The following is a 20,445-nucleotide window of genomic DNA, read 5'->3' on the forward strand; positions in this document are numbered from 1 at the left end:
GCCCTACCTGTTATCTCTTTGCCGATTTTGTCCTGTACATGCTTAAGTGGTGTTTTTTAACATTAAATCTCACCCTGCTTTCTTTAACAGTCATATGTATCGCTCAATTTAAAATTTTGCCTTGGCAGTGTGCAGTTAATCACTTTGTCTGACACATACCCCCCCCCCCCCCCACTAGCAGTTTGAGGCGTTAAAAATAACTAAATAATCAATCTTGTTGCTGATGGTCTGGTTTGCTTTTGTAGCTCTTATAGAGTCATTAGAATTAATTTAAGTCTGTTTCATAACCAGCGAAAAACTCCTCACAGGAGCTTTATATTTTTTTAAATTACCCCTTCTTGGAACCAAGTGCTTTGACTTTAGGGAGAGCAATACCAGCCAATGTCAGTGACACTGAGTCACTTGCCCTTTGAAGCTGTGTTACCTCTTAAGTCAATGTTTACTTTTTTGTGTGTGTTCTGACAGCTCATATCCTGCACATGTGAATCGTTTTTAATTACACCTGCTGTACATATTTTTATTCCACCTCTGTGGTAATTGTTCTGCACCAAAAACACCAAAACTTATTCCTTGTATGTTTGTGTTTGTGTATGTATTCTGATTCTGAATACCGTCTGCTATATATAAGCTTAACTCCTGTTTGCTGTTCGTTTGGTCATTAAAGCAATGAGTGTAGCCTTAATCTCTGGGCTTTCATTAGTAGCCTATTTAAACTGTATTTCCAGGCTTGGCTCTGCAAAAACTAAACTTTCAGGTTTTATGTGCTGCACAGTCACTCACAAGTATTTACTGTTATCTTCTTTTCAAAACAAGGCTTAATTTAAGTACTATCAAGCATTGCTGGAAGACAAAAAGGCAAAGTCCACTATAGGGCCCTAAACCTGTTCCAAAAGGCCTCGGTTCAGTGTGGGCCTTTTGCTTTAATATGATTTGATTTATTGCAAAGGACTGTGAGGTCCTCTTTGCTGAAGTCAAATCTTTAGACTTAATGCATACCCTTAAATAAGATGTGTTTATTATAGTATGTTAGTATGTGTTTATTACAGAAAACCTCTGGTTCGGTGGTACACCCAAGAGAAAGTGGAATATTTCCCTCTGAAATGTTGTGAAGGAGAAGTTTTTGGTGATATGAGATGTGAAGCTCAAGTACAGCTACAGTACGGCTACAGTACAGTACTAGTACACTGCTATTGAAAAGGATTTCATACATTATTACCTTCAACAAAAAATTCCCTTTAGCTGTGACATTTAAATCTAAAGGGAAACATACAGTGTGTGTTTGCAGACTGATATCTGTATCCGAAATGCTCCAATCTGAGGGTTTAATGTAATTAGTTTTACAAGTAATAGATAAAGTAGGCCCATTGATCCAAATGTCTTGCGCCCAAGCTTCTAAGTTAGTTTTCAAAGATAGTCTCTTTAAAGGGTTAAATTTATTGTAAATAAAACAGGAATGCTAATGAAAGGGTGCTATATTGCCCTCTTGTGGTTATAAAAAGAACTGCATGTGACCTTTGACACCTTCAACACCAGCTGAACAAAAAGCTTCTACATGTGGAGGTATAAATAAATCAAGTGTTTCAGAAAATTTGCATATTCCAGTTTCCTAAACACACTGAACTCACACTGACCCTCTAATATCACTAATAGCTGTGCGAATGCATCACTGCAATTCAAGCCTTGATCCAAATCACAGAAATTTATTTGGATGCAAAAGCTGTATTAGGCAAAGAAAAAGCAACATCAGATGATGCATATTTACAAGAAACAATGCACGTTAGTAATCACACATTGGCATGGACAGTGTCAACAGAAATTTACTGTACATTAAATCGGATGTACTGTGAAAAGCAAGAAAAAGGGGGGGCTGTGCTTCCACAATAGGAAGATGTTTAAGTCGGAGATGATGTGTCAATCATCAGCCAAAATACAGTGACACAGCTCCAATGGTGTCGTTAAAACATGAAAGCACTTAAGTCACTGAGTAGTGTGTTTTGGAACATTGGACATGCTTTATTTCAGAACTTTTCACAATTTATTTAAACATCTCACATATACAAAATAGGTACAATAGACTTTGTGGTGTCATTTTTTGAGAGAGAGAGATAGGCCGCCTAAAAAAACCATTCAGAATTGGATGAAATATGTGCTGTCAGTATGAACACTCGGTGTGGGGGTTGAAGAGTTAAAAAAAGCCTGAACAAAAAACCAAAACAAAGAAAAACCTTCTAGACAAAACAAAAAAAAGGAACAAAATAAAATAAAACAAAACAAAAACCAGACATCAGGTTTAGGAACATTCCACCTGCTTAAAGTGGGGGAGCATCAGGGGACCAAAGCAAGACTCCTCACAGGTCAATACAAAGTAATACAGTAAAGAGTGGTTTGCTCCACAGCTGCATATTAGCACCATTGATCTCTGCTTCAAGTAACTGAGCACCTTCCGATACGGGACAAAGCTTGAAGCATTAGAAGTCGTAACATCTCTGTTGTGGACCCAGGTTTTGTCAATAGTATTTTCTTTAGGTACAGGCATGAGGTAGTTTAAACCTTTTTTTCATGGAAATTGTGGTTTTAAACCTCCTCTTTGGAAGATATACAAAGACCACAAAAGTGATGCATACTCTCAGCGTTTTTATTACACTTCTTTTATTTTTTACAAAAGGATGACATGATGTCCCACAACAAGGTGTTTTCCCGCGTCCCTTTGGGTTGCTGTATTAATTTGCATTGCACAAACGCTCCGTTCAGTCCGTTCAGTCCTCTCAGATAGTTGCCCATCTTAAGCAAGTGGATGCGCAGAGAGAAATCAGCATTCAGTATAAAAAAAACAACACAGAAAGAAGGGCAGAGATTTTGTTTTTTTCGTTCTTTCTCTCTTTTTTGGTGTTAATTTATCATGAGTCTATTTATTTGAAACAGACTGGGCCAATGTCCAAACCAAACTCCTGATCAGCTCCACCAATGTCCAAAGATGCAATGTCGAGGAAGGGCAGGCGAGATGGTTTATTTGTTATGTACTTGATCACTGTCTTGCTCCATTGACCAGTGTGTCTCTGCGGGTGTAGAGGGAGAAAAAATAGACATTTAGAAGAGTTGCAAGATGAAACAGAGCTTTAAGAAGAAATATGTCAGTCTGTGACACAGCTGAAGAAGTAAAGCGCTACTCACAGTGCAGCCATCCTCCAGCACGGAGAAGGTAAAGCGGCTGTTGCCCTCTGCCCTCAGCTCCACGTCGTTGGAGCCCTGGAGCACCACAGCCTTCTTCAGGCTGCCGCTCTCAGCGTCCATGTAGGCAACGCTGTTCTTGCAGTGGTAGGTGATGTTCTGGCTGGCCTGGTTGGACAGCAGGCGCATGAAGGCCAGCTGGGTGGCCATGCTCTGGGGGCTGATGGTCTCGTCGTTGTAGGTAAACTGCATAGAGGAATGAATGATCAATATTTGGATTCAAAATACACTACATCTGGTATTACTTCCTGCTGTTGTCTTGTAACCTCTGCAGATGCTCACCTCAGTACCACCGTTGATGGTCTCTCCGAACCAGACGTGCTTGTTGCTCTCGGTGCTTCTGTACCAGTTCTTCTGGGCAATGCTCTCGGGGTGGGCGAAGATGCAGGTCTCGCGGGAGGTGAAGTCGCAGAAGACCTTGATGGCGTCATTGATGCATCCCTGGTTGGGGTCGATGTAGTAGAATCCTAAAATGCAGGAAAAACAGAGTCAAATCAATGGAAAGAGATTATTTTCCTCTGCTTGGAAGAACATATCAACCTCAGTAAATGTTGAGGATTTTTAAGACTAAGTCTATCTTACCGCTGCTCCAGTCGGGGTGGCTAAGTTTGATGTCACGGCAGGTGCGGGCGGGGTTCTTCCTGGATCCCTCAGGGGTGAGCAGGTTCTCGATCTGAGTGTTCAGAGACTTGATGGTGGCGTCGACCTCGTAGTCCTTGGCTCTCAGAGCAGGCTGATCAGCTCTGTACTCATCGTATCCACCAGAGACGTCATATCCGCCACCACTGGGGCCGGGAGGTCCAGGCAGACCAGGAGATCCAGGGGGACCCTGATATGGATAAGAGAGTGGATTGATACGTAGATCACAATCGCAGTTGGAGGATCACTTGATGTTCAATGGAGCTAGAGTTTTGGAGAATCTGAAGAAAGTCTAGATTTGCTTACAGCGGGTCCAAGGTGTCCAGGGGGTCCACGAGCACCAGGTGATCCGATGGTTCCATGTCCTCCAGCTCTGCCATCCTTTCCAGATGGTCCATGGGGTCCAGCAGGTCCCTGAAGATAAGATCATAACATGACACAGTCAAACAATGTTTTTAAAAAAAATCTGGCATCAAATCTGACAGTAAATCACAGCAATCTTCTTTGTTTGGGGCTTTAGAGATGCAAAAACCCTGGTGAATTGTGGGTAATAAGGTTTCCACTCACTCTGGGTCCAGAAGGTCCGCTGGGTCCAGCTGATCCAGTGTCTCCGGCAGGTCCCTGAGGGGAGAAAGTGTAATATTTAAGACTGTAGTGATTATTAAGACCTTCTCTCTATGCACTGTTTACATCATGGTGCTAATGCTAAAGCTGCTATCCTGCGATGCATTCAGAATGAATGTATTTCAGGGCAATATGCAGGCATGCAGCTGTACGTTTACGTAATGTGTGCATTGTGATGGTCACTCACAGATGGTCCAGACATTCCCTGGAGACCAGGATGTCCACGCAGTCCCTTCATGCCTCTCTCTCCCTTGTCTCCAGCACCTCCCTTCTCACCACGGGGTCCAGCGGGTCCCTATGACACACAAACAAAGACACGAACTCTGAACATCAGGTCGCTAGAAAAGGACAATATTTGTGCGTACATGAAAACAGTTTGTTTAATCGATATCGACCATTTCTATCCTCTACATATTTATTGTACTTACAGCGCCACCTCTGGCTCCAGCGGGGCCGACAGCTCCAGAGGGACCTCCGGGGCCCTGAAGACGAGGACAGACAGAACAAAATGATCATGAGTGAAGCAAGCAGATGTTTGTAGATGTTGCTGATTCAATGATGAAAATAATTGTATCTATATTTGAGGGGTTGCTGTTTGTACTCACAGACTCTCCACGGTTTCCAGGTCTGCCAGCAGCTCCAGTGGGTCCAGCAGGTCCAGGGGTACCAGCAAGTCCCATGGAACCAGCAGATCCGGGCTCTCCACGGTCTCCCTAAAGATGGTGAAGAAGGGAAGATGGAGGTCAGAACAAAACACTTGTGTGTGTTCCGAATACAAACATGCTTTGAGGTGTAAGAAATGGTGTTACCTTGAATCCAGGAGCACCAGGACGGCCAGGGGGTCCATCGTTACCAGGGTTACCCTAAAGATGACGAATATTACAATGGTTGTTGCAAGTCCCTTCAATAGTTTTTAAATTTTGTACATTTATTCTACCAAGTAAACCACAGCTCATAAGGTCCTTACCTCACGTCCAGCCTCACCCTGAGGTCCTGTCATACCGGGCAGGCCGATGTTTCCAGAGGGACCACGGGCTCCAGGGGGACCAGCAGGTCCGAGTCTACCGGGCTCTCCCTGAGAGAGGACGCAGAGAACATCAATGAGTCAAACACAGTCCAACTGCAGGTGATATAAAGCTCTGGTGGATCTTTTCTATAGCGAAGGTGCTCATGATTATTCTGTACAGCCAACAAAAAGGGATGCCTAACATCTTGAGTATCCGAACATGAATGCAGATTTAAAAATCTTGCATCCAATTAACAGGGCTCTGGTGAGTCCATTTGGGGGTACTATGAGTATTGATTTGTACTCACCAGACCACCAACTTCACCAGGAGAACCACGAAGTCCTCTAGCACCAGGCAGACCAGCGGTTCCCAGAGGTCCAATAAGACCAGATGGACCAGGAGCACCTTGAGGACCCTAAACACACACAGGACACACATCAATGCATGGAAGAATTTAGAGACCATAACACTGATATTAGCTCAGATATATACAATTTGTAACGTTTCCTGTAAAAATAGGTATGACTTACAAGGGGGCCAGACTCTCCAGAGGATCCCTTATCTCCAGCTGGACCAGGGGGTCCAACCATACCCTGCTCTCCAGAAGGACCAGTGGGACCAGGCTCACCACGAATACCACGAGGACCATCCTTACCAGCGGCTCCAGCGGGGCCAGGGGGGCCAAGAATACCCTGAGACAGGAAGAAGACGGGAGTGTCAAATGTGTGTGAGTGTCAAATGTGTGTATACGCTTATTCATCATGTAAATAAGAATGAGCACTCACAGAGGGACCAGAAGCACCAACTCTTCCAGCAGCACCAGGGAAACCAGTCAGACCCTGATGTGGGAAACACACAATCAAAGGTTAAACAGGGGTCATCACGATACTGTGGTGTCATCTATTCTCAATAATAGGGCCAGAAACTTACATCTATGGAAGGCTAAAGTAGGTGCTTAATTTATGTTGATGTTTGTTGCTCAAGCTGCAAAAAAAAGCAACTTCGAGGTGCTTATAAAACGTAGGATTTTTGTGTTCTAATACTCACAGGTGGGCCGGTGTCTCCACGAGCACCAGTAGGTCCAGCAGCACCAGAAGGACCCTAGATACACAGACGAAGAGATCAGACGCCATGTATCCAAACATGAGCATAACTCTTTGGTCATGTATATTATGTCAGATAAGATTTGTCAAGTAGCAGTGCATGTGTGTGTGTGTGTGGTACTCACAGCAGGTCCAGACTGTCCAGCGGGTCCAGCGGGGCCACCTGGGCCAGCCTCTCCCTTTCCTCCTCCAGGTCCACGCTCTCCTCTTGCTCCGGGCTGACCGTCAGCGCCCTGTGGGGAAGGAAGAGTAACAAGACTCGATCAATATCAGGGCAAATGTGTGTGTATGCATTTTGTGTGAAATAGCGCTATCCATGTGTGCAAATTGATCGGTTGTTGGCTTACAGGGGGTCCAGCAAATCCGGGAGCTCCAGCAGGTCCAACCTCTCCACGCTCTCCCTGCGGACAACACGCAGCCGGTCAGAAAGCCGGTTTGCACTTTACATCAAAGGTAGATCTCATCTTAAAGCTCCTATTCATGTCAAAAGTTCATATAAAACATATTAAATTCATTATAATGAAGGAAGTCGGGCACAGGAACTTACAGAGGGTCCACGAGGTCCAGCAGGGCCGGCAGGTCCAAAGGCACCGCCCTCACCCTGGAGGAGAGAACAGTAAATGTTTCGTTAGCTTAGCATGCTTAGCATTGGTTGATCATCCACAAATCTGCATATACATGAAAAATATTTGATGCATTAGCGCTGTTTACTGATGCTGTAGTATGTTCATGTTAGCATGTGTACTTAATAGAATTAAAATCCAGAAATATAGGTGATTATTCAAATACATTTTGGTCAACTGCTTAGAAATTTGAAACTTAATCTTTTTGAAACTTAATGCAAATATAGTGTCATTGTTTTGGTTGTATTTTTGCACCTGTTAATGTGTCTTGTTGGGCTAAAATGTAATAAAATACATACCATTCCTACATTACTGTATGTTGTAGTTGTTGAGATGGGTTGTAGTTATTGTTGCAATACTGTAAAGTAGCCATCAGGTGGCAGTGTTGAGGTTCTAGCTTCAGATGCACTGATACTATGGGGGTGATTTAATTACTCTCCTGCATATGCGTCAGCTGTCTACGGTCAAGAGAGAATGTCTGACCTTGATTTGACCTTAACAACAAGCTTTGATGGTTTTCTAATGCAGGTCGCTGATATGAGAACGTGTCAGCCATGTAGAATAATGTTGGAAGCGGCCATATTTAGGTGCCATCGAAGTGCCATAACATTAATTAATATGGTTTAAACTGTCCATCCTTACCCACTTTATTTTAATGTTTTATTCTGTTGTTTGTTTGATTGTATTTGAATATACACGCATATATCTACCTACTTACCTTATCACCATTGGCTCCAGTGGGTCCAGGGGGTCCAGCAGGTCCGGGCATACCCTGGAAAGAGAGAGGAGAGGACACTAAGACCTGATTGGCTTAGATAAGGCAGTGAATGGCTGTGGTTTTTATATCAAGGAGAGGTTAACTTACACGGGCTCCATCTCTGCCAGCATTGCCGTCAGGGCCTCTGTGTCCAGACTCTCCCTGTAGTGAGGAGGAACGTTCAATAGGGATGAAACTCAGGAAATGCATTCCCATTAACAAAGTTTATTTAGGGGTAAAATCTCCCTTTTCTTTGCAGGTGCTTTTTTTTAAAATTCACCTTCTCTCCTTTGCCTCCAGGGGGACCAGCGGCTCCGCGCTCACCAGGCATGCCACCAGGTCCCTGATGTCCAACAGCACCAGCAGCTCCAAGACCACCAGGCTCTCCCTGCAAACACACATGACGGAATAAGGTTCATTCTTTGTTCCTTAACTTATACTTCCCTGTCCCAAGCGCAGCCATGCCTTCATCTTACCTTTCCACCATCAGCTCCGGGGGCTCCAGCGGGTCCACGGGCTCCCATTGTTCCTTGAGGTCCAGTAGCTCCAGCAGCACCGGGGTTTCCACGCTCTCCCTGGAGGAACACACAAAAGGGAGTCAGTGTTTTTGTCTACTCCTAGATGGTATCCTTTAATATATATATATGTCTTCTACCACAATGAGAATGGCATGTGAACTTACCTTAGCACCAGCAGGTCCAGCAACTCCCTGGTCTCCTGGGATACCCTACAGAGAGACAAATGTCGGGTTAGAGATGTTCTGCTTATTCCACAATTTCGATATGACATGGGAGAGCTCAGTGTGTGTTTGTGTGATACTTACTCTGTCTCCAGGCTTGCCAGCCTCTCCAGCACCTCCAGCGGGGCCAGGCAGACCCTGCAAATATCAAGATGAACATCAGGACGAGTGGACCCAGCAGTTATACACACACAGCTAGCTTAAAAGTATACCTGATGGACAAAGTGCAGGTAATATATCACAAGGATTCTGGTGTTCTGGGCTCTCAAAGTAGCTGTGTGGTTTCAAACACCCAATTTTAATTTGGAGGAATTTGCCTACTTAAAACTGGTGCACACACAATATGATTGCTGTATCACAGCATTGGCCTGAAGGGCAGTAAAACTACGTAATGATTTTCTACTACAGCAACACTAAAATATGACGTTCCCTCTGTAAAGTCAAACAATGGATCCAAACCTGGAAGCCAGGAGCTCCAGATGGTCCCTGCTCTCCCTTCTCTCCAGCGCCGCCCTGCAGGGAGAAAGAAGGAAGACGTGGGTGAAAATGGAACACTAATGGTTAAAGTAACAAAATCATTGGTTGGAAAAAGGGAAAAAAATAACATGAACTGAGTGTGGTTTGAATGCCGTGTATAAGAATACTGACAGCAAGTCCAGAGGGTCCAGTAGCTCCGTTGTTGCCATCAGGTCCAGGTGCTCCCTAAACGCAAAGATAGAAACATGTTAGCATGAAGTACAAACTACAATGAGCTGACAAATCCATGGCTAAAATGCTAGAACAACTGGTTGTTATGGGTATTATTTAAACTTACTCTCAGACCAGTAGGTCCAGTGGATCCCTTGTCGCCAGGCTTGCCAGCCTCACCCTGAAAGAGATCAAAGGTCAGTTAAGCACAGGTTATAACAAACAAACCAAAATTTTGCTCCACATGCTAATGCTAATTTTCCAGCTTTAGCTTTATCTCTACTTACACTAGGTCCCTTGGGTCCGGGGAAGCCAATGTTTCCGGGCTGGCCTCTAGGTCCAGTTGGGCCGGGAGGTCCAGAGCGGCCATCTTGTCCAGCAGGACCCTGGATGAGGAAACAGGAAGTGCAACAGGAAGTCAGTTTGTTTTTTTAGAGTAAATAGGATCATTAACAGCACAGAATGAGACCAATGGTAACATTTGTGTCCTGAAGTAAGATTTGAGGAGATAATTAATTAGAAATTCTGCTTCAGGGGAACATTTGGATTTACTCACAGCAGGTCCCTCCTTTCCTGGGGGTCCAGAGCTTCCGGGGCTTCCTGGGAGACCCTGTAGAAAACAAATTTGGGTCAGTCAAAGGATGTATTTATTGTCATTCATTTCTTCTTTTACAGGCGACCCCTTGGGCATCTATCATCTCAAAATCTTGGGTTTAATCATCATCGACCGTTACAGAACTACTGCTCCAAGCTATTCTAACTACTCCAATCTGAAACAGGCTTAGTCCCCATTTAAGGCGCCTTTACTAAATTCTTCGCAAAACACACTCACCCTGAGACCAGCTGAGCCAGGCTCACCAGCGCGACCAGCATCTCCAGGAGGTCCACGGGGTCCACCTGCACCGGAAGCACCACGAGCACCGGGCATACCCTATGAGAAGGACACAAACACAAAAGAAGTAAGGAAATGAGGAGGAAGCTTTACCATGTGCCTAAATCTGTAGCTGGACGACATCTGTCCACTGAATACTTACAACAGGTCCAGTTCTTCCCTCAGAGCCGGGCATACCACGGCCGCCAGGGGCGCCCTAAAGGAGACACACAGGTATGAGCAGGTGATTCCAGTAACATAAGCTCTGGATGTTGGAGAGACGTTGGTCTGGTACTCACTCTTGCTCCACGGTTGCCAGAAGGTCCGGTGGCTCCGAGCTCACCAGTGGGTCCTCTCTTGCCCTCCTCACCCTGAGATCCGGTGGGTCCGGGAGGTCCGGTGTTACCCTGAGGGAGGTAACAGAGAGGTTTTAGGGCCACGGACGTGTACAGCATACATGGAGTTCTTTAAATAAGATTCAAATGTATGAACTTACAGGCTCGCCTTTGGGACCAGAGTCTCCCTTGATACCCTGAGCACCAGGATCTCCCTAAAACAGATAAACAGATTACATGTGAGTGTTGAGGGTGCATGTGCTGCATGCTTTCAAGTATTTCTGTAATTTTCTGGGTGTTCGTATGTGCACATGTTTTGTACTTACAGAAAGACCTCTCTGTCCAGCAGAACCCTGAGGACCCTGGGGTCCGGGTCCTCCTCTGGGTCCGGGGAAGCCAGGAGCTCCAGCAACACCAGGAGCACCCTGAAAACAGCCATGACGGACAGGTAAGGATCAATAAAGCCTGACCTGACACAATGTATCGATCTGATCTTGATCTCATTTGTTTCTTTGTATAACTAATACAATAGAATACAAATGTATTCTACTATCATGTTCTGTGAATTAAACAACCTAATATGTTGTTGTGTGTGCAGCCTTGTTTAGGCCTAACTGCTGTAACCTCTGTGTGACCCCAGATGACCTTTGACCTAGGTCACCTCAAACCCTAACCCTAATGGAATAAGTTGAGTACTTACAGAAGCTCCCTTGGCTCCGTTCAGGCCGTTAGCACCAGGGTTACCCTAAAAGAAGACAACAAGAAATAAGGAAATCTTTAAAAACGAAATAAAGTGAATTTGCTACTAAAATAACAACAAATTGGAAGTTAAACAAGCGCACTTAAAATGACTATAGTACTGATTATGTGAAAATATCACTGATTGTAACTATATTCCACTCCTTTGCAAAGGGTTATGTGCAGCAATCATTTAAAAGACAAATGTACTGTTGGCATTGTCACTGCATCCAAAGGCGTCTCTTCATTATAATCAGAATTTACAGTGGTAGAGTCGAGACAAATTCCGAGGACTCAAACTCAATAAAATTGATGCTTTTGCTTGTTATTTTTCCAGAACAGGACGTCTTTGTTGGATACTTACAGCGGGACCAACGGGGCCAACAGCGCCATTGGAACCGGGCTCTCCTCTTGATCCCTGAGCTCCACTTGGGCCAGTAGCTCCAGCAGGTCCGATCTCTCCCTGTCAAAGGCAAAAATACATCCATGACTTGATAATGAAATCAAAGCTAGGCTGATGATATTAAGATGAATACAGCGTTAGCTAGCTAAACTACATAACGGTACATAGAAGTGTGTGTTGTTGTGTGTTTAACCGAGTTACTATTACCAAGCAAGACACTATGGGTTGATGTGTATGACCAATTGTGACATAGATGCTTATATTGTATGTTAATGAAAATGTCTTCTTCTGTGATCTCTTTGGTTGTATTTGTTGATGAAGTACAGGAAATGCTACAGGAAGTGACATCACGCTTACCTTGGGGCCGGGGCCGCCGGGGAAACCTGGGGGACCAGCAGAACCGAGGGGACCCTGGGAAGAGAAACAGCAGACATGACATCAGGATACATGTAATGTACTGTAGGTCACATGGAGGTCAAAGGTTAGAATGATGTTTGTCTAACACAGCCGCCATTTGTTTTTTTGTTTCTCATCAATATTTATGAGAAAAACTGTTATTTCAAATCAGTATTTACACATTAAAACACCAAGTTATTTCTGTAGAGCTACCCTGCTGATACCTCTCTATATATACATCATTATAACAGAAGGATTTAAAGGGGCGATACTCACAGCAGGGCCGGAGGGACCAACATTGCCATCAGCACCACGAGCACCAGCGGGGCCAGCAGGGCCAGCACGACCTCTCTCACCGGACATACCACGAGATCCCTGCATGGAGAACGCACAAGACACAGAGGTGATGAGGAAACATATCTTTACTATAATAGCAACTATATAAAGGGACTAAAATAAGGCAAATGAGTAATATAATGTAGAATATGTTTGTGTATTGTATCGTGTATTTTCACGAGTTGAAGTGACAGCCTAATGTTAACTGAGAACACTAAGGTTTTGTGCATGGATGGTGATTTCCTAAAAACTTACAGCAAGTCCGGGACTTCCGGCAGCTCCATGTGCACCAGGCTCACCCTATAGGAGAGACAGGAGAAGGTTGTCAAAGGTTAACAAGCTAAATAGAGAAACTGTAGCGTGACAGGTGAGGAGAACCCTGACAAAGTACTACATAACACTGAAATCAACTGTAAAGCCACATGAACTTCAACTTTAATACAGGCCTGATATAAAATAAGGAATTCAGAAGGAACTTTTGATGCTGCAGTCATAAGGACGGTGATCTTCTTACCTTGGATCCAGCACCACCATTCTCTCCCTTGCGTCCATCCATACCAGTGTAACCCTGAAACACAGAAGGAAAGTCATGATGGAAGTTTATAACTACCTAGGACTGGTGCCTAAATGTGCTACTCCAGGAACAAGCAGAAGGGGACAAGAGAGGTGCTTGTTGGACACATATGATAACCAAAAGAATCAATGTGTGCAAGAAGAAGAATACATATTGACAACAAAAGTCGAGACATTAAGAAAGCTTTCTTTTAGTTGGTATCAAAGTTGATATAATGGACCATGTAGATGAGGTTTCAAAGTGAAAGTTCTGATCCAAAACAGGGCTTAAAAATGGCAGCCATTATGCTGTGCCTGTTTCTAGTTTTGGGCCTCAGGAGACAGGAAGTTATGTCTAATATCACAGCCAATGCTGGGTTATTGGGCATAATAATCCAAGACATTTTTGGAGACATTTCGGCTGCTTGCTGATGAGGTGATGAGCAGACAAAGCTCAGGTAAAAGAGACGACAAGAGCAGCACTCACTCTGTGTCCCTTCATTCCTGGAAGTCCGGGGGTTCCGGGGAATCCACGAGCGCCCTGCAAATCAAAACATATTACTGAGACATGCTCCATATCTACAGTTTAGTTTATTCTTTTTGTTTAGGAGTAAATCTCTTACCTGTGGGCCGGCGGTACCTCTGTCTCCGGGCTTACCGGGTCTGCCGTTGTTACCCTGCGAGTCAGCACAACACACGTTACCATTTGACATTTTAAGCCTTTACAAAACGTGTAAAGTCAACCTTTTAGAAACACCAAATGTGTACGTACATCATCTCCAGATTTGCCAGGGGGTCCAGGGGGGCCACGAGCACCACCGGGGCCCTTGGGGAAAGAAAAGCAGAGTGTTTAGGATCTCAAAGACGACACATCACAAACTGAAGAATGGTGAATATTTGGTAGGATGATCTTACAGTCTGTCCGGGCTCTCCAGGCTCACCAGCGTGTCCGGTGTGTCCCTGAGATCCCTGTTGAATAAGAGGCACAGAGATGAGTCTTCATATGGAGCAGTTATATGTCTTATTGTTATGATGATTGTTATCGACAGATTGCTCCATTGTTAAAATAAACAGTTGGGGTGTGAACTTACAGGAGGTCCAGGAGGTCCGGGTGGGCCTCTAGGTCCCATCAAACCCTAAGAAAGAGGAATGAGTTCATTAGTCATTAATACACACTTAGTTAATACACAGTATTTAACTACCATTAACTATAATGTTTAAAGTCTTGGTTTGGATGTAAAGACAGGTAGAAGGCCTTAGTGTATATTCATGTGTGTATATCTGTGTGTGTGGCAGAGAGCGAGGGGTGCTCACCGCTGGTCCAGGGCCGGGATCAGGAGCTTTTGCACCATCATACTGAGCAGCAAAGTTCTGTCAAGCAGAAAGATAAGCAAATTAATTAGTCATTACAGCAAGCTTATCATAATATTTAGTACTACTAGATGTCTTAGCATTAATCCAATTCAAATAAAAAGCAGACATCACTGTTTGCAGTTGTCCAAAACAAGACGTTATTACCACTTTGTTACAACACGAACGCCAAAAACTAATTACCATAAATGTAAGTGATCGTCCAACATTTTTAAGTCTAACAAGCCTTTTTAAAACAGTTTAACACTATAGTAAAGTCACCTAGTTGTGCCATGTGGTATCTGTTAGCCGTGGTGTCAGAACAAAAGGTCAAAGGTCACAGGGTTATGACCTCATGATTACCATTTCTGCTTTATTGCTACTTGAATGCAAAGTCGGGTCATTTTCAGACATTAAAGAGACGTTTTTCATTCTTTATCAGCATTTAAAGGCAAATCAAATCTGCTGCTTGCACTATTTTAGTTTTCAGACGACTTGTCAGATAAACGCAGCAAAGCCGAGGAGGGGCTAATTTTGCGAGCGGGGAACTTACTCCTCCGAGTCCAGGGGGACCAGGGGGGCCAGCGGGGCCGGGGAGTCCAGGTTTGCCATCTCTTCCATTTGGGCCTTGAGGACCCTGAAAAAAACACAGATATGGTTAGAAAACGCTGCTACCGTCATACATGAGTTCAGTTGAACCACTGTGGTAGCAGAATGTGTTATTATAAGGTATAATGAGCAGGCTATATTTCAGCAACTACGGGTAAAAATTACCACTTTTCAAAATGTTGTAACATATTTATAATGTATGTGATAGTGACAGATTAACTTTAAATGAGGTTTTGAAAAGCGCCTGTCGTCTCATTCCCATTAACAACACTAGGCCTATGTAAACAAAGGGGCGTGGCCTACTGAGGTTAGAAGGTCGAATGACGTCAACAAACATGAAGTGAAAGATGATTAAAAATATGCCCCTTTAAATGCTTTGATTACATGCCCAGTAATAATTGTTTAAACAGAAGCAGCGGAGATTCGCTTGGGCTTACCCTGTCACCTCGAGGTCCTTTGTCTCCTCTGAGACCCTGCAGCAGAAAAACCACTCAGTCAGACCAAAACACAGAGCGGGGCGGCTTCAGCTCCAAATATCACTTCAGCAAAGCATGCACTGCAGCTGATGTAAAGTACGCTGAATAAAACCTGATTGTAATCGAATAATAGATGCAAATCAATCAAATTTGCGTGTAAACAAACTTGATCGTACAGCGAGAGGACAAGCAACGTTTCAGTGATGACACTACTCATCACAAACTAGGCCTTATGTGTCTGATACGTCACACTGTAAGTGAATAAGTACACATAAGAACAACAGAAAAGAGGATAAATAAATGTAAGATTTATTTATTCAGTCTTTTCAGGGTTTGTCAGGCTATTTTAAACATGACTTATTATTTATTACGATAAGAGGTAGACACTACAGCATCCAGAGTATTGTTACGAAGATATTAAACATGCATATATAAGAAGTAAAATGAGACACAGCAGAGCAAAGTGCATGTGATCTAAAGCATCAACGTGTGCACAGAGAGGCTACAATAAGCTGCATGTTACAGCGTCCCAAAGCAGACTCAACAATCTGATGTTAGTCCACGGAACAAATGTAGCTCTGCAGTGGTGTCAGACCCACACTGTGCATCTGTAAAACATTATAATGCAGCTGCTGTCACCAGGCCGAGGGGTGTCTAACTTCAGGCAATCTCAATAATGAGCAGAATCAGTGACGACACAGTCATCAGGTTGGATTGGAGGCCTCATTTTTGCCCTAATTTAATCCTGAATTAAACCTGAGCTGAAGGTCTCAGCCTCCTGTAACTGGTCTGAGATCAGCTCTCCTAAATCCTATCAGGAGCAGAGGAAGACTCCATCTGACCCAGAGCCAGCTGTCAGGGGCAAACCTCCCTCTGCCCCTCAGAAAGGCTCCTTTGTACCAGGCCCCATGGGTGCCTCAGAGCTGCGGTTTTACCTTTCACTGACACAAACTTTAGCCAATAGGACCCTCACCTATTCATGGACAGGAAGGGAGAAATAACTTGCTGAGATTCCTAAATGAAACGCTCTGCCAGTATTGAGATTGCTCGAATGGTAAAGACAGACCAGGAGAGGTGTCCTAACGTGGAATATCTCACAGCGATCGAAGGAAAAGAAGGTAAAGAGATCTTTAAAAGATGATTTCATGCATGTGTACTAACCGCTGTGGCGTTGGAGGGATGAGAAGAGGAGGGAGGAGAGGAGGGAGGGGAGAGAAGAGGGGATACTTGGTTAGAACATGGTAAACAGTTTTAGAGCAATACAGAGCAACGTCATCCATCTGTACAAGAAATTTGTTATTTAACGTCTGTCTGTTGGTCAGGGAAAAGTGATGGAGGCTACAAAAGTTCGACACTGGACGAAAGGTAACTTTAAAGTGGAGAACAAGCCTGGAGGCCGTCATTTAGGGGATTAAAATGCACAAAGTCTAATTACTTTAAAAGCCTGGCATTTTGTGAGCTCTTTCGCTCATAATCTTCCTACAACAGCGCTTGGGGCAGATGCTTCTGTCATGCCTCAAACAGGAAGTCATCCAACATTTCTAATTGCTGACAGTCTGCTTGCTATAGTCAGAGTTTCAGCCGATGTCTTAAAGTGTGAGCTGAGGGCAATATCAGCACGGAAACATCTTCAAACCGTCAGCGTTTAATAGCATTCCATATAATGAGCATCAGGCTGCTAACAGGCCTGTACAGGTAGCTTAGTTATGCCCCTGGGATAGGAATACTTGGCCGGCCTGCTCTGTGCAAACAAGATAAATCATTTAGGGAAATGTTTGACATCTGTTATCTGATTCCATCTTTGATATTAGTATTAGCATTTTATAATTTAGAGTTAAAATTGGCAGATTTTTATCCTAATTAGTTTGAATTCCACTCGTCTACATTGTAAAATACTGGATTTTTACTATTAGATGAGTATTATTATTATTGACTGCTGATCGCTCATCCACACTTTGTTACAGGTGTGGGCCTTCATGAATCTGGAGCAGCTGATCACAGCTGCATTTGGCACAGGTGGGACCTCCGCATGAACTCTAACGTCTCATGTCCAATCTAGACCACAAGGTGGCGCACTGGGACGTTCAACGTGAAGTGAGGTAATGTATCTTTTCATTTAATGCACTGTAAGAGTGGAAAAAGTCACTTTAGAAGCTTTAACTTCAATGCATATCATGTGTCCGTATTTAAAATCCGAATCTGAGAGCTACATTGGAATAAATAAGGCTGGAAAGTTTAACTTTAAAGAAGGTTAAAGAAAAAGTCTAAATCTAAAAAATAATTTAAGTATTTAGTCGTATTTCTACTTAGATGTGATAAACAGATGCTTCTCTTCAAAGGGGAGAAAATCTAACTGATGCCAAAAAGATGTTTGCACCCATGGCCGCCAGGGGGAGCCATTACTGTTTCCAATAATAAAGCCTCATTCCCTGGACGTCTGGATGGAACAATGTGTACAACGCCCCACTAACTTTTTCATCCTCTGACTAAAAGAAAATTCACATTTAGCCTGTTTTAAAAGCTCCACATGCATTAAAAGTTTTTAAAAGGCACAACGGACACCACATTAGGTCTCTTTCAAAGCGAGACAACTTTTTTCAGCAGCGCAACTTCTCCCTCTCCCTCTCTCTCTCTCTCTCATTATAATAATAATAATTGTATCCTTGGAAAAAAGTGAAGAATCCTCTGCACGAGCTCAATCCGTTGAGTTTAAATCAGCCTTGCTTTGAGCTGTCTTCAGGTTGATGTAAGTCCCAAACAAAAGCCAAAGATCCTTAAAGCAGTGGGACCCGAGGAAAAAAATATCCATCACAGAAAAAGAGCAGATATTCAGACTTACATTGACATGATGCTAGGTATGAAGTTACTGCAAGCAGCAACAGAATCCGGGTATCCACAAAGCTGAGCATGTCTACACAGACATGCAGACTCCTTGTGCTGCTGAGCCCTGTTTTTTTTAAACCACCTTCAAGCAGGCATACAGTTGTGGTGACACGAGTAACTCCAAACTGAGCACAAACCTGCTGCCGTGATGCTAGAATAATAAAGTTCTATCAGGCCTATTTATACGGCAGGAGGGTCCCTGGTCTGCGTGTCAAAAGTCAGCCCACCGACCAATCAGAGCAGAGAAACCCAATCTGACTCCCATCCCTCTCCAGCTCAGACTCAGTCATGTGGTGCTGCATCTCCCAGCCTCCTCTCCACCAGAACGCGTTTGGCAAAGCTTTGGCGATGATGACGAGTGCAACGTTTTAATTAGATCCATTCTTTTTGAGGACGTGGACAGCGTCGAGGTTTAAAAGGGAGAAGAAGGCCTACGTTTTTTCCCTTCTTTTACGGGTGCAGTGAATCCTGACTGTCAGTGCAGAGATGCGAGCGCAGGACACTCATCTTTACGCGCAGTTTGTGCGTAAAATGTGCCCGTTTTGGAGGGCGTCGGTGGGCATCAGATGGCACCGAGAGGGCCCGAATCCTGTCCACGTCTTTGGATTTTTATGGGGGGATATAAGTTTTAGAGACAGAGTAGGATTATCTGTTCAATCGTGCATGTATTGTTAATTTGATTTGACTTGCGTGCCGTTTTACGCACGGATTTTTAAAGATTTTTCTCCTTTTTTAGAAAGCATTTCCGTGGCAACTTTTGATTTATAATTTTTTGTGTGTGTAACATTTGGCACCCCTAATATTCCTCATGCAGCCAAGCAGATTTGGAGTCACATTTCATTCTTTTTCAACACAAATGGAAACCTCATGCACCAAGCACTCCTTAAACAATCACTAGGTGTCAAAATAAAACAAATGTATCTGCCCTTACACGTGGAACCCTCTGAAAAAGCTTCTTCTAAGTTTGACTTTATGGAGCAAAAAAAACCATTTAATTCTTTACTCAGCACAATCAGTGGAATGCAGAGCTTCACATACGACACACACTGCTGCAGCTTTAGACTGACAAAAGACAGGTGTGAAGGAGAGATCCAGTTTCAACCTCTCTCTCTCTCTCTCTCTCTGAGCAGCTCTTACCTGCCCACATGACCAGACATGTCACCTACTCTACCACCACTCCAGCAACACTCAGCATGGCCCTCATACTGAGTAATATTACTCACACTGTCTATTCCAGTGAGTTAAGTAGACATAATGTTAAAAGTCCAAAGCAGTGAAATACTTGCATTTACACGACTAACAGAAAAATGTCTGTATCTGGAAACATCTGGATGTTTTACTGCAGTTGCTAACGCCATGTTCTTGTGGACCAATTGACTATTGTTTTAAGACATACTTTGTGTTCTTTTAAATTGGAGAAAGTTGCTGGTTATCATTGAATAAATTAGTCAAACTATTTGGTCAAATTTAACCAGTGATGTAAATTAAGACCCCCGTTTTATACGTAATCTTATTCTGCACCTTTAAGATGAGATTTTCTGCACCGTATGCACCAAAACTTAAATCATTGAGACCTTCTTGTAGATTTTTCCACACTTGTTTTAATAAAAACGACATTCATAAAGAAGTGTGTCTGCCCGGTAGAGAAGTATTAAAGGTGGAAAGGAAAAAGAGCTTCACACTCATCCTCCTCAGCGAGCCTGGATGGACTGTTTATTCAGCCTTTATATGTGATGCAGATCATGAGTGCTTAGTCTTAATCGTCTGTTCTGTGTTCTAAAGAAAGTATGTGTACCTGTACTTATTATTTAAACAGCTAGAAAAGAGTATTACATTTTTCAAATCCCCCTCAAATAACTGCACAGCTCCTCATCGCCTTTCCTCCCCCTCTGTGCCAAAGAGGAAAAAAAAGTAATTGTCGGACACTCCCAACAACTTCACCTCAGCTCTTCCCTGAGTCAAACCCGAAAAGATAGAAAGTCAGAGAAAAAAAACAGAAGAAGAGGAGGAGAAGGAGGAGGGGCGAGCGAGCGAGATGAAATGTGTTTTAAAGATGGCAGAGCTCCCACTCTCTGCACAGTTACATTCT

General features: G+C 43.6%; 1 protein-coding gene across 1 annotated transcript; it reads right to left on the reverse strand.

The window, feature by feature from the left end:
* Positions 1–1,684: 1,684 nt before the first annotated feature.
* Positions 1,685–18,493, reverse strand: col1a2 (collagen, type I, alpha 2). Its single transcript, XM_069682177.1, has 50 exons — positions 18,313–18,493; positions 17,473–17,474; positions 15,435–15,470; positions 14,942–15,025; positions 14,353–14,409; positions 14,130–14,174; positions 13,954–14,007; positions 13,811–13,864; positions 13,662–13,715; positions 13,526–13,579; positions 13,001–13,054; positions 12,742–12,786; positions 12,427–12,525; positions 12,112–12,165; positions 11,716–11,814; positions 11,314–11,358; positions 10,940–11,038; positions 10,775–10,828; positions 10,578–10,685; positions 10,442–10,495; positions 10,240–10,338; positions 9,964–10,017; positions 9,695–9,793; positions 9,535–9,588; positions 9,369–9,422; positions 9,180–9,233; positions 8,805–8,858; positions 8,664–8,708; positions 8,458–8,556; positions 8,262–8,369; positions 8,090–8,143; positions 7,943–7,996; positions 7,149–7,202; positions 6,949–7,002; positions 6,727–6,834; positions 6,546–6,599; positions 6,284–6,337; positions 6,029–6,190; positions 5,806–5,913; positions 5,459–5,566; positions 5,301–5,354; positions 5,097–5,204; positions 4,920–4,973; positions 4,679–4,786; positions 4,435–4,488; positions 4,174–4,281; positions 3,811–4,057; positions 3,511–3,695; positions 3,172–3,414; positions 1,685–3,056 (listed from the first exon to the last, which is right to left on the reverse strand). Exons 1-50 carry the CDS (start codon positions 18,380–18,382, stop codon positions 2,910–2,912), a joined length of 4,059 nt encoding a protein of 1,352 aa, XP_069538278.1. The 5' UTR covers positions 18,383–18,493; the 3' UTR covers positions 1,685–2,909.
* Positions 18,494–20,445: the final 1,952 nt, after the last annotated feature.

The sequence above is a fragment of the Semicossyphus pulcher genome, unplaced genomic scaffold, assembly GCF_022749685.1.
Source record: "Semicossyphus pulcher isolate SPU_LCO1_2020_fin unplaced genomic scaffold, fSemPul1.0.p SCAF_5, whole genome shotgun sequence".
Lineage (NCBI taxonomy): Eukaryota > Metazoa > Chordata > Actinopteri > Labriformes > Labridae > Semicossyphus > Semicossyphus pulcher.

Excerpts from the sequence above, each read along its gene's own strand:
- col1a2 (XM_069682177.1), bottom strand. The coding sequence starts at position 18,382 with ATGCTCAGCTTTGTGGATACCCGGATTCTGTTGCTGCTTGCAGTAACT. Across the intron at positions 14,008-14,129 it reads CCGGACCTCCTGGACCTCCT|GGATCTCAGGGACACACCGG; the intron begins GTAAGTTCACAC and ends CTTATTCAACAG. Across the intron at positions 11,359-11,715 it reads TTGGCCCCGTTGGTCCCGCT|GGTAACCCTGGTGCTAACGG; the intron begins GTAAGTATCCAA and ends GTCTTCTTTTAG.